The sequence below is a fragment of the Phyllopteryx taeniolatus genome, chromosome 8, assembly GCF_024500385.1.
Source record: "Phyllopteryx taeniolatus isolate TA_2022b chromosome 8, UOR_Ptae_1.2, whole genome shotgun sequence".
NCBI classification, from domain to species: Eukaryota; Metazoa; Chordata; class Actinopteri; order Syngnathiformes; family Syngnathidae; genus Phyllopteryx; species Phyllopteryx taeniolatus.
In genome coordinates, this window is record NC_084509.1 from 18,764,130 (window position 1) to 18,778,303 (window position 14,174).

Genomic DNA, 14,174 nt, shown 5'->3' on the forward strand with positions numbered 1-14,174 from the left:
ATGCAAGGGCTATTTTGGAATTCTTCAACTTTCATTTTTTTAAACTTGCTAAAATCAATCAATCAAATATTGTTTACATATTCTAGTTATTTTTGAAAAGCTGCTACGTCAAACCTTTCTGTTAAAGGTGATATGTCAAATCATTTAGGATTTTTAAAGATTTTGGGGTGGCCAGTGGCCCTGCATCCCACTACAATAGATATGCCCCCACACATCTCCATATTAGGACCAAGACAAGAGCAACCTGTAGTAAGATGAACATTTTTCAAGCTTGAGGATCATTAATGTGATATGTTCTCAAAACAGACCTTGACACAGAGCAGGAAGTGGAAGATTTTTTTCTGCAAAATATTATTTACTGTATTCACCATATATGTATACCAAATATTTTTTGGGGCGGCACGGTGGACGACTGGTTAGAGCGTTAGCCTCACAGTTCTGAGGACCCGGGTTCAATCCCCGGCCCCGCCTGTGTGGAGTTTGCATGTTCTCCCTGTGCCTGCGTGGGTTTTCTCCGGGCACTCCGGTTTCCTCCCATGTCCCGAAAACATGCATTAATTGGAGACTCTAAATTGCCCGTAGGTGTGAATGTGAGTGCGGATGGTTGTTTGTTTGTATGTGCCCTGCGATTGGCTGGCAACCAGTTCAGGGTGTACCCCGCCTCCTGCCCGATGACAGCTGGGATAGGCTCCAGCACGCCCGCGACCCTAGTGAGGAGAAGCGGCTCAGAAAATGGATGCATGGATGGATATTTTTTGGGGCATCTTTACATAGCTAGAAAAGTTATACAGTATATAAAACCAGTTTGTTAGTTGTTTATTTTCCAACACCCACATTTCTCACGCTGCCCAACTCCAACCTTTTTTTTTTTTTAAAACTCAGTCATCCGGGAAAGGCTCAGAGTCCAGCAGCTGCTCACTCCGCATCGAGAAGAGCCAGATGAGGTGGCTCGGGCATTTGGTTAGGATGCCCCTGGATGCCTCCCTGGTGAGTTGTTCCAGGCACGTCCCGCCGGGAAGAGGCCCCGGGGACGACCCGGGACACGCTTGAGAGACTAAGTCTACCGGCTGGCCTGTGAACGCCTTGGGATCCTTCCCAGAAGAGCTCAATGAAGTGACTGTGGAGAGGGAAGTCTGGGCTTCCCTGCTTAAGTTGTTGCCCCTACGACCTGACCCCGGATAAGCGGAAGAAAATGGATGGATGGATGTGTATAAAAGCAAAATCCCATAAACTCAGTCACTGCAAAACGCTTCCGGACTGAACTATATGTAGCATTATAGGGTTGCAAGATACTCCATATAATAAATATTTACTTTCCCTTACTAACCTACAGGATGAAGAAAGGAGCATAAACTTTTTTCTTCTTTTAAAGTAATAAAATTTTTCTGCAGTTTATCTCAGGTATGTGATGCGTGTATCAGCCCGTGAAATGAGCTCCATTCAATGTTCTCTTCATTCAGCACCATCCTGTCTTTTAATAACATCACATCTACCGCTTCATTAAACTGGCAGAGTCTACATCTCAGTCCACAGGTGGCTGGAATTCTCTGAACAAGTGAGTCACCATGTGAGCAGCTCCGGAGCTTTAAAAGGCAGACCTGATTATCATGATTCTCTAACCAGAAATCCTCTTGGTAATGTGTTATTATTACAAGATTTGTTAGGACAGCTTCTTGTTATTATTGCTGGGTGGCAAATAAACTGAAGTCTGATAGATTACTGGTAAAAAGGTTACTTTGAAGACAAATACTCCTAGAGATTAAAATTACTGTAGTTACTGTAATATAGTTTAAATGAAGCATGCAAAAAGAGGTGATACTTTATGTTGTAATACATATGTCATGGTCTGTGTTTTAGTTTAGATTATATTTAGTTTTGTTTCATGTTTTCCTGTGTCCCATGTTCATGTCTTTTGTGCTCATTAAGTTATGTGTCCACCTGTTCTTGTCAACCCTCTACCTTGTGTCAACCAATCAGCTCCCTCAAGTCACCCGTCTTGTCCAGGTGTCCCTCGTTGTCTCATCAATTTGTTTGTATTTAGTCCCCCGTTTTCATTCAGTCTGTATTGCTGCAGTTGTCGTCTGTTGTTGCAAACCATGTTTCCCAAGTCATGTTATGTTTTGATGAGTTTATCCCTCGCTTCTTTGTTACTTGGAACAGACCGATCGGGACTGTGCCAGTCGACCCTGAGCCGAGCCATACCAGCCGTGTGGGATGCAATTATCTCCATGTCTGCCAGGTATATCCAATTCCCATACAATGGAGCTGAACAGGCCAAGACTAAAGTACAATTTGTAGAGAGAGACGGTTTTCATAATGTAATCAGAGCTACCGACTGCACTCATATTGCTATAAGAGAGCCATCACATGATGAATTTGTATGTTAAAAGGAAACATGATGATCGACTTTGTGGTTGTGTCAGGTTTGTTGGTCTCAGTATTGCATCTCTGCTTTTTGTAGATGCGGTTCTGTTGACTTATACCCTCAGTCTTCCACTCTCACTGGAGCGGTTCACAGCATTGTGTGAAGCAGTTGGGATGAGAATCGGCACCTCCAAATGTGAGACCATAGCACTCAGTCGGAAAAGGGGGAAGTTCTCGTTCCAGGTCGGGGATGAGATCTTGCGCCAAGTGGAGGATGTCAAGTATCTTGGGGTCTTATGAGTGAGGGAATAATGGAGTGGCAGTTTGGTGCAGCATCTGCAGTGATGTGGAATTTGTATCGGTCTGTGGTGAAGGAGTTGACCGGAAAGCCGAAGGGCTGAATTTACCGATCAATCTATAGTCCTACCATCACCTATGGTCACGAGCTGTGCGTAGTGACCGAAAAAACAAGATCACGGATACAAGCGGCCAAAATGAGTTTCCCCTGCAGGGAGTCCGGGCTCTCCATTAGCGATAGGGTGAGAAGCTTGGTAATCTGGGAGGGGCTCAAGAATCCAGCTGCTGCTCCGCCGCATCGAGACGAGCCAGATGAAGTTGCTCGGGCATCTGGTTCGAATGATTCCCACATAGTTTCTAGGCCAGACATGCCCTGCTCAAATATTACTGGCTCCAGGACACGGGCCGCTACACTGATTTGCTGTTGTATCCCTGTAGAACATGCCCTACTGCTTCCAGACGGGAAATGTAACTTAAGTCTGGTGGCGTCGTTTCCCACTAATCCTAGCCTTAACCCATCCGAAACAGCCTGAAGCCCTAGCCCTAAACCCAACCATAGCAAACTTTTTTTGTTTTTATTACGTACAAATGGGATAAGTTTCGGAGGGTCATCTCGTTACATCTGCGTAGCCTGCCCTTCCTGAGACGCAGAAGCCAATCATGTTGCAGTGGGGCGTGGGAATCCTAATAACACCTCCTTGACGCCTCCCTGGTGAGGTGTTCCTACCAGGAGAAGTCCCCGGGGACGACCTACGTCACGCTGGAGGGACTGTCTCCCGGCTGGCCTGGGAACATCTTCGGATTCCCCCCGGAAGAGCTGGATGAAGTGGCTGAGGAGAGGGAAGTGGCTTCCTTGCTTAAGCTGCTGTCCCCGCAACCTGACCCCAGATAAGATGGAAAAAAATGAATGAATGGATGGAAATCATTCTTTCAAAACTGTACAGTGAATTATACCATTTGTATTATTTTGAAGGGACGGGTCCCTTTGAGGCAGATTTCTTATTGTTGTGATCCATGAGCACCTATACTAGACTGAAATATTTAGAGCGCTTCAAGATGTAAAATATTTTCCGTGATGCCATTTAACATATTTAAATGTAATATTTTAAAACTAAACACTTGCACGCAATCCCCACATAATGTACAACAGACCACAGGAGGAAATGCAGCACAGTGGAAAATAACTTTTAATTCATAAAACTTATTGAAAAGTAAACAAGCCTGTACATTTGACAATATCCAGTGTCTGACACATAGTGGTACACAGTATAGGCTTAGGCCTAAGGGGCTTTATATGTACTGTAGATATGGTTTCTATATTCATTGATGGATATTGCACACAATACACATACAGAAGCAGATGCTTGAGGGGTTCACAAGAAGTCCAAAATAATAGAGCATATAAAAACTGAATAGAGTGGGGAAAACATTTGCACATTCCTGGATAAGGCCAGCGATAAGTTGCTCTTACGCATTTCTCATAAGTCCATTTGTCGTTGGGTGGCAGTCTATTAAAAAAAGATGGTAGTAACTGTTGTTTATGACTTGACTGGATTTAGGGCAAAAAGAAAAAAAAGCATTTTTTTCTAAAATGTTTGTTTAATGGTCCAAACAGTTTTAAGTCAGTCATTTTAAAATGAAAACAAAAGGGTCACGATTCTGTAGCAGAGAGAGCAGGAATAAAGACATCTAATCATAAAAAAATACAATCTGCCCACAGATGGAGGGTACACTTTCAGCACCACTCTCAAGATGGACTTCCCATTGGTGTGATGGTCCTTTAATGCATCGAGGAATGTTTAAAGGAGCTCAGGGGTGTGGTTAGAGCATGTGCCCATTCAGTTCTAACAAGTGTCAAATCCACCACACAATCCAAAAGAGCTACAGCGGATCACCCTGTTATGTGGTTGCCTTCAACGTGTCTCTGGTGCTTTAGGAGCGGTTGTCTTTAGCAACATTGTGGGCCATCCAGTTGACTTTGGTTGTCCAGCTCTCCCTCAGGGCCTCATCAAATTTCTGGCGGAACTGTTTCAGTGCCTCCTCGTCTGTTTTGCCCAAAGCCAGGGAATCCTGTGGGGCGGGGACCATGGGAGAGAAAGACAAGAGGAAGATGTGGTCAAAACTTGGACTTCTCATATTAGTCTCTCACAAATGATTATTAGGGCCACGCTGAAAAGAAAAGGTATACCACAAGAATAAAGTCATATTACAATGTATCTCTTCCAGAAGAAAGTAGTAAGCCAGTATATATTTTTTTTGATAATTGGAGAAGTGAAGGAAGGCTAATCAGAGGGGGAGAAAAATAAATAAAAACTCTTTTGGCACATTAACATCAGATTATATTGTCAGTGTCAGAGCTGGGGAAAGAACCAGACGGACAGGGAGAGAGAAGCATGCTGGGTCATCCACCAGTAATGATTGATTACATTTCCTGGTGATTGTATGGAGTGTTCGTTTGTAATATGCAAGTATAAGTATTGAGGGGGAACCTGTAGCTGCTTGACTGATGTATGGCATGTGTTGGGGGGCTGTTGAAATTCAACGGGGAAAAACTGACATTTTCTCTCGTTAAAATTTGAGGGGTTCCCCCCCCACCGCGTCCTCACTGCAATGATACGCTGTTCATGACGAGCATGATTTCTTCCTTGAAAAGATTGCCACGAGAGTGGAAGGAATATGTAAAATTTCAAATTCATAAATTAATGTATGAACAGACCACATTTACTCTAAATTTCGACCAATAATGTCTGGTTCCAGGCTTTCATACTTTTATTTTTGTAATAATTTTGTTCGAGATGGATGTTTATTTTTTATTTTTTTTTTTACTAAAACCACCTTTACAAATGTATCTTTTACATTTTCCAGAAAAAAATACATACATAAACCTTATGTGCCTTACCTTATGCCATGTCGTCAGGTTTAGTTCAGTATTTAACTGCCATGTACAAACAGTTTTGTTTGGTTACCTGCTAAATGCAGTCCATACATTTTAGTGTAGCTATTTCAAAAGTGATGCTTTATTGCCTCACAATATAATGCAATAAATAAAATGGATAAAAGACTGTATATAAGCAGACAATGTTTATGATATGCAAACGAATTGTTGACGTGTATACAAATAGGCGCAATCATTTTGGTGCTGATGAAGTAATATTGCAGGAATTTTGATGTGTGTGGGTGGCTCTTAAATTGTAGAACTCGATCCGAAGTTGGCAGGGGCTTGGAGGACCACGTGCTTCCCATCCTGTGCTCCACAGCTGAAAGAAAAATCCCACCGCTCCTCATACCTCTCAGCAATTTTCTTCCACGCCTCTGTGGTGGGCACAGCCATGAAGTCATCCACGAGGCAGTCCCAAATCCCTGTTGCTACATCAGGGAATATCGTGCCTCATGTAGCACTGGAAACTGCAGTCATGCAGAAGCAGTTCCTGGAGAAGGCGGTAAAATTCACCAAGCTACGTGCACCCCTGCATGGTGTTGTGGACCCAAGCACGCCAACGTTCGGGCTTCCACGAGTACAGAGCCACAATACAGGTCAAATCGTCGTGTATGGCAGGGAGAAACGCTGTATTCACTTCCCGGAGGCGAAGTCCCACCTCTTCCGCTTTTACGGCGCTAATCAAGCAAATGCACATTTAATGTGTATTTTTTTTTACTCCCGCACTCAAGCGAGGGACGTGAGGAAAACCGATCACTCGTATCTGGTGGGAACGTAGCATAAGACCTTCCACTTTTTCCCCCCCTGATGAAGTCCTTTGTTGTGTTGTGTGTTTAGGGTCCTTGTTGCATGATGAAGCTTCTCCCGATTAGTTTGGATGCATTTTTCTGAAAATTGCCAAACAAACTAGTTTTGTAGACTTCAGAATTCATTCTGCTGCTACCATCATGAGTTGCATCATCAATAAAGACTAGTAAGCCTGTTCCAGAAGCAGCCATGACATTACCTCTACCATGCTTCACAGATGAGCTTTGGATCATAAGCAGATCCTTTCTTTCGCCATTTTTTTGGCCTTTCCATCACATTGGTAGAGGTTAATCTTGGTGTCATCAGTCCATAAAACTTTTGTGGTTCATCCCTGTACCTCTGCAAAATCCAATCTGGCCTTCTGATTTTTATTTTTTTTTGCTGATGAGTGGCTTGTGGTATGGGCTGTATATTTATTCTATCAAAGTCCTCTTCGAACAGTAGATTGTGATACCTTCACCCCTGCCCTGTGGAGGTTGGCTCTGATGTCATTGACTGTTGTCTTTGGGTTTTTCTTCCATCAACTGCTGTTGATACCCTTGGCTGACCTGTTCGATGTCTGTTGCTCAGTACACCAGTAGTTTCTCTCTTTTTCCGGACATTTTAAATTGTTATACATGTCCAATGTTTATGCAATAGCTCTGATCGATTTTCTCCCATAGACAGCTCTCTGGTCTTTACGTTTGCGTAACAGCAAATTCAGTTTTCACAGGTGAAACCCAAAGCTAAAAACAAGCACTCAATCTAAAAGGCAACACCTGAGCAACTAGAAACACCATCAGTCACATGTTCCAATACTTTTGCTCATTTGAAAAGTGGGTGGGTTCAAACAAAAGGTGGTCTGTCCTGAGTTGTTTAACGCCATTAAATAAAAGCTGGAATTCTGAATGTTTCATCTCCTTGATCTGAAACCCAGATATCTTCTGTATACAACAAAATCAAAGGAATTGACCTTGCTGTTCCAATACTTTTTCCCTCCATAGGTCACAAATCAAAACAGTGTGATTTAACACGACACTTATTAGCCTATTTTACACAAAGAGCCCTCAAAATAGCTGCCATATTGCAACAGTGCCAGAAATTGGTGTGACAACCACTACATTCTACAAATGTTTGATTCATTAAATCCATCAGGAGTTGGACAACACCCCTTATTTCAACCTGATTTTCCAAGACTTTTTTTGTTTTTGTTTTTTTAACCACAAAGCAACATCCACATGCTTGGATGAGTTTGGTGTGGAAGAACTTGAACTGAACCCTGACCTCAGCTCATTTAACCCATTTTGGACAACAGAAACAAACAACTGATTTTGTGAGCCAGGACCAACAAAATGTATATTCACCCCCATGTCACGACACCCTTTACACTGGGTCGGATACTACCTCCGAAGATAGGTGTGGGACAAGTTGCCCTCCCGCCCCCAACGAATAATGAACTTGACTACCAAGGTTTAGTACCTTGAATGTGGTTTGCTTATGGCTCTAGCCAATAGGTGATTAGCTTTCAAAGTGAGATTTATCCTAATTACTGTCACTTGGATGTTAGTGATACTTTACTCATTTCAATTTGGCAGTTTTGACATGTCAGCAAGGACTGAAAGGCATGCAAGTGTGTTTATTACCTTGAGGTACTGGATGTCTTTGACCGACGTGAGCTCAGGCAGGCCAGCAGTAAGCATGAGGGCAAACAGTGTGATGAAGAGGTTCCCATTCTTCCTCAAGATGAGATAGGCCTCCTCACAGTACTGACGGAAGCTGCCAGTTATACACATTGGAATTTCATTGACAAGTGCAATTGGCACATATTTTCCGACTAAGGTGGTAATGCTGGATCTGCTGTCTGACTTAAACGGGTACATGGAATGTGCATGTTTCCAACAGCAGCAGCAGTGCCAAACTATTGTGACGGTTTTTGTAGACAACACCAAATATAGGGCAAAGTACTTTGCATTTTTGACATAAAATTTTGCTCCCTTATACCAAATATATTAATAAAAATTATTCCATATGTAATTTTTCTTATATACAGTTGTAATGTAAGCTTGATTGCTAGAATTGAATAAACACAATACGGATTAAAATAAATAAACTATCCCTTGGCTTGACGCGGTTTAAGATCTTGTAGGTTTTGAGGAACTTAATGCCGCTAGGTCACTTCAGTCTCTTCTGCCACCTACTGGTGACTATACATACTGCAGTAGTAAGCAGAAGTTACTAGCATATCAATACAGACATAGAATCAGTGATCCAGTAGACAGTGGACTAAACTAAATTACAAACTAAATGTCGACCTCCCCTTTGGTAGGTTTAAAATGTTTTGGTGAAAGGATCCATCCATTTTCTATACCGCGTGTCCTTAGCTGGAACCTATCCCAGCTGACTTTAAGCGAAAGGTGGGGGACACCCTATAACTAAAATAACGAGTTTTACACTATTACTTATTCTTAAAATTACAAATGCAATTTTATTATACACACAACACTGTTATAATACGATGACTAGATTTGTTTTCAACACCCAATAGAGACTAGTGATTTGATAAAGCAGACAAAGTGGAACAGACCTGCCAAATTTTTCAGTGTAACCAGTTTTGCCCTGTTGTATGACATGGATAAAGTCGTGTGTGAGGATGAATGGCACACGCTCCCTCTTTATGCCAAACTTTGACTTGAAGTTGCCCAGTATGTGACCGAAGTCTATGTGGAAGAGCTGTGGGGCAGAAACAATGAAAAGGAAGGAGAAAAAAAGTGAGCTCCAGCTTTCACAATCTGCATTAAAACATCTATTTAATGGTTCTTTGATTATACTATTCACTAAATACATTCAATACAATAGGTTTCCAACCTGTCCTGTGCTGCGGACCATGATGTTGTCACTGTGGCGGTCCCCAATGCCGAGGACATATGTGGCTACACAGTAGCCTGCACATGACAGCGTGAACTCCTCTATGGCCCGATCAAGAGCATCGCTGTTTAAACACAACAAATGAGTATTTAAAAAAAAAAAAAAAAAAGCACAGACCATAATTAGAGATAATGCTTCCATATAGCAACATCGTACCCAGAGTTCCGTTCCTTGAGCCAGTTGAGCAGAGCATCCTTGTTAAAAGCAGCAGTGGCTGCCACATTGGAGCTAGTCAACTGGATGTTGGCAATTGTGTTGGCTGATGACACAACTTCAATCAGCCCTGCTCGGTCACCTGTCGCTAGGCAACCATATGGTACTACCCTGCATGACATGGGGGGCAAGCAGGTTAATTAGTGTAATCACAAGCAATTATAGCAAGGAGTTACCTATTCCTCGTTTCACAAAGGTGTAGGCTGCAAATTAAAGCCCTCAAAGATGTTTGTTTTCCAATGGTCTTATGCGGATGAAACTGATCATTATTTGATCACACTGTACACACATCACCAAATTTCATTATAGGTGGTAGGGGCTCAATGCATAGCAGCAGCAGCAAGCAGATCTTTGTACAGAAGCATAACACTGTGGTTTTAGTTAAGAACATGTGGTTGTGCGTTGCTGATTTAAAAATACCAAGTCTGGTAGATCTTACAAAATGAAATGAAAGAAAATCTGCACTCAGGAGAATGTCATATTAGACAAAATTGTGGCATCTCACATCTAGATTGAAATAAGCAGATTTATGTAATAATACTGCTACTGTAGCTTTGGAGTGCTACATTGGAGTTGGTGTGCGCACTGCGAAACATTCTGAAATCACGCGCCACTGCAGACTGCTGGGGATTGCGCTAGTAGCCCAACAATAATAAACTAAAATGATCCGATTTTTTAAGAAATGTCTCAACAGGATAAGATATGCTGCCCTTGATAATTGACTAATCCTCTGGGTTCCTGCAGTTAATTTAACATGGAAAAGTCCACTCAATGCAGTACACGTTCTAAAGCAACTGACATTCATTCACAGTATAATGTTCAAATAGAGTTTGTGTAGCAATGCCTAAACTTTTATTCCTTAGATTTCTGTGTTCCAACAATTGGGCACTTTCACTTTATTGTTTTAAGCCAGGCATGTTACACTGTGTTGTCATGTATCGACTTTAAAGCAGTGGTTCTTAACCTGGGTTCAGAAGTGTGTGCGAGTCCGTCCGTAAAACAATTTTCACACGGCATTTAGCAGGGGGCAGTATGACGTTGATGAACCCATTTATTGTGTATGTGCTGCGAAGATGATACGATGCCCAAGGTGGACATTTAATGTCGCGGCGCCGCTATGGCATCAGAAGGCACATATAATAGGAGAGGGGTTGGGCCAGTGGTTTCAGAGTGCTAACAGCAATACACAGACCTGAATTTAAAAAAAAAAAAAGCAGCCCTAACTGGATTTGCTAGCGCGCTGTAGAAACCCATCTAACCTATGTGCCTACGTGGCGGCAATGTTTGCATGGGCAACATTCCCATCAAAGGCAATGCATGGACATTAAAAATAAATATGAATTTGCTCATTTCTCAACCAATTTCCCATGAAGTTTACACATTTCTCAACACCAAAGCATGTGCTATAAAAAAGAACATTAAAAAAAAAAAGCCCCAAAATATTCTCTCCTACGAAAGTTTTCCCAGTTCCCTGTGATTCCACAACATTGTGTGCAACTGTATGCAGCACAATGTGTAGGCATCCTTGTTATTTTGGTGATCAGGCCGTCCACAAACACGGAATGCGCTGACACTTTGGCCCAACGAGCTTAGCGTCGATTGTTCATATCTATGACAGCAATAGACCAACAAGTGGGAAAAAGCATCCGTGCTACTTCAACCACTTCCAAATATGGGCAAGCTTGCAGGATTGTTTGCATAAAAAAAAGAAAAAGAAAAGGAACAGACTGTTGTGAAAATGTGTGGCACTTGCCAAGGGGATAGGCAAGAGCAAAATTCACATTTTCATTGAGTCATGTTTTGTTGGTTTTGTTCTTTGAACAAAGGTGATTGTGTCCCACTGATACATATTTCATTTTCAACAACATGATACTTGAAATTAGCAACTTTTTGCAAGCAATCCAACACATTACTATTTAGAGTTCAGATTAAAGTCATTTATTAAAATCATTGGGTGTTACTACATTGTGAAGAGTACATACTGTACATCAGCTGCAGTATGTTGATGAAAGGTACAATATTTCAGAGGAGACAAACGCAGCCAATCACCCAAGCTTGCAGAAAGGGGGTGTGGGAGGGGTTCTGCTGTGGTCTAGGGTGCATGGAGACGAAGGCGACGAAGGGGGAAGCGCGCCGGCATCCAAGTGAAGCTCCACAAGAGAAGATACAGATTGGCGTTCCCGTCGATCCACCTCGCGAATCTACGCTCCCTACCCAATAAAATCTTCCATCTTCTAACAAAGACCAGTAAAGACTTCAGACGTTCCGCCGTCCTGTGCTTTACAGAGACTTTGCTTTGTGAACGCATCCCCGATGGCGGCGTAATGCTTCCGGGCTTCCAACTAACCCGCGCAGACCGTGTCACAGAGTTATCGGGGAAAACAAAATTTGGCGGGATATGTTTCTATATCAACGGAAAATGGTGTACTGACGTCACGGAGCTCAGCACACACTGCAGGCCGGATTTAGAGTAGCTGTCTTTGAACTGTAAGCCATTCTACTCGTCTCGTGAGTTCGCATCTTTCATGCTCGCCGGAGTTTACATTCCTCCTCAAGCTAGCACGAATGCCGCACTGCTAACGCTCGCTGTACAAGTAAACGAATGCGCAAAGGCTACGGTGAAAACAATGAAAAAGTGGACCAACGAAGCAAAGCTAGAACTTCAAAGCTGTCTAGACTGGAGTGTCTGAAAATTCAGCTGGTAGCCTGGATGAATATACAGACACTGTCACATCCTATATCAGTTTCTGTGAAGAAGTGTGTGTACCTCAAAGTCTGCACGGATCAGCTTCCTCCAGTCTTCACACAGATCAATAGATCTCTGGAACTGTGCGAGGTACCATCATCCCAGTCCCCAAGAAACCTGACATCTGTGGTCACGAAGCCCTTTGAACGCCTCATGTTGGACCACCTAAAGAGCGTCACAGGTCCCTTGCTGGACCCCCTGCAGTTTGCCTACAGAGCAAACAGGTCTGCGGATGATGCAGTCAAGATGGGACTGCACTTCATCCTAGAACACCTTGACGGCGCGGGGACCTACACGAGGATACTGTTCGTGGACTTCAGCTCTGCATTCAACACCATCATCCCCAAACTCCTCTCTCTGAGGCGGGCTCTCCTATCTCAGGGTTTGAGGTCACCGAGGTGGTTAAAAAGCTCCTCGGTGGCAAGGCCCCGGGGGTGGATGAGATTCGCCCAGAGTTCCTAAAGGCTCTGGATGTTGTGGGGCTGTCCTGGTTGACACGCCTCTGCAACATCGCGTGGACATCGGGGACAGTGCCTCTGGATTGGCAGACTGGGGTGGTGGTCCCCCTTTTTAAGAAGGGGGACTGGAGGGTGTGTTCCAACTACAGGGGATCACACTATTGCTGGAGAGAAGGGTCCGTCGGGAAGTCGAATCTCAGATTCAGGTGGAGCAGTGTAGTTTTTGTCCTGGCAGTGGAACAGTGGACCAGCTCTACACCCTCGGCAGGGTGCATGGGAGTTCGCCCAACCAGTCTACATGTGTTGTGTGGACTTGGAGAAGGCGTTAAACTGTGTCCTGTGGGGGGTGCTTCGGGAGTATGAGGTACCGAACCCCCTGATACGGGCTGTTCGGTCCCTGTACGACCGGAGTCAGTTTGGTTCGCATATCCGGCAGTAAGTCGGACTCGTTCCCGGTGAGGGTTGGACTCCTCCAAGGCTGCCCTTTGTCACCGATTCTGTTCATAACTTTTATGGAAAGAATTTCAAGGTGCAGCTGAGGTGTAGAGTGGTCCGGTTTGGTGGCCTCAGTATTGCATCTCTGCTTTTTGCAGATGATGTGGTTCTGTTGGCTTCATCAAGCCGTGATCTCCAACTCTCACTGGAGCAGTTTGCAGCCGAGTGTGAAGCGGCTGGGATGAGAATCAGCACCTCCAAATCTGAGACCATGGTCCTCAGTCGCAAAAGGGTGGCGTGCCCTCTCCAGGTCGGGGATGAGATCCTACCCCAAGTGGAGGCTCTCAAGTATCTTGGAGTCTTGTTCACGAGTGAGGGAAGAATGGAACGGGAGATCGACAGGTGGATCGGTGCAACGTCTGCAGTGATGCAGACTTTGTATCGGTCCGTTGTGGTAAAGAAGGAGCTAAGCCGAAAGGCGAAGCTCTCAATTTACCGGTTGATCTGCGTTCCTACCCTCACCCATGGTCACGAGCTGTGTGTCGTGACCGAAAGAACAAGATCCCGGATACAAGCGGCTGAAATGAGTTTCCTCCACAGGGTGTCCGGGCTCTCCCTTAGAGAGAGGGTGAGAAGTCATCCGGGAGGATCTCAGAGGAGAGTCGCTGCTCCTCCACATCGAGAGGAGCCAGATGAGGTGGCTGGGGCATCTGATTCGGATGCCTCCCGCCCTCGGATAAGCGGTAGAAAATGGATGGATGTCAGCTAAAGAGAAAAATATCTAGGTTTGTTGTTGTCTGTGCTGTCAACAAAGTGTAATATAGCTTAAAAAAACTCAGTCAATTTTGAAGAAATATTTCAAGTCGTGTTACATACAAGCTGACAGAGAAAGTCCAACCTGGAGATATGAACAATAGGTAGGTACGACATGCCCCTTTGAGATGCGTGTCTGATGATGACACAAAGATAGTGGGGGTTAAAGTGTCAGCGCATTCAATGTTTGTGGACAGTA

General features: G+C 43.8%; 1 protein-coding gene across 7 annotated transcripts in view; it reads right to left on the bottom strand.

The window, feature by feature from the left end:
- Positions 1–3,830: 3,830 nt before the first annotated feature.
- The window catches only part of pik3cb (phosphatidylinositol-4,5-bisphosphate 3-kinase, catalytic subunit beta), an 80,295-nt gene continuing 69,951 nt past the window's right edge, over positions 3,831–14,174 (bottom strand). For all 7 annotated transcript variants that reach the window (XM_061781330.1, XM_061781326.1, XM_061781325.1 and 4 more), the window contains 5 exons: positions 9,467–9,634; positions 9,251–9,374; positions 8,970–9,115; positions 8,029–8,161; positions 3,831–4,731 (listed from right to left, as the gene is read on the bottom strand). In XM_061781330.1, the coding sequence (XP_061637314.1) occupies positions 4,594–4,731; positions 8,029–8,161; positions 8,970–9,115; positions 9,251–9,374; positions 9,467–9,634 (709 nt within the window). In that variant the 3' untranslated portion in view covers positions 3,831–4,593. The remainder of the gene's footprint in view (positions 4,732–8,028; positions 8,162–8,969; positions 9,116–9,250; positions 9,375–9,466; positions 9,635–14,174) is intronic.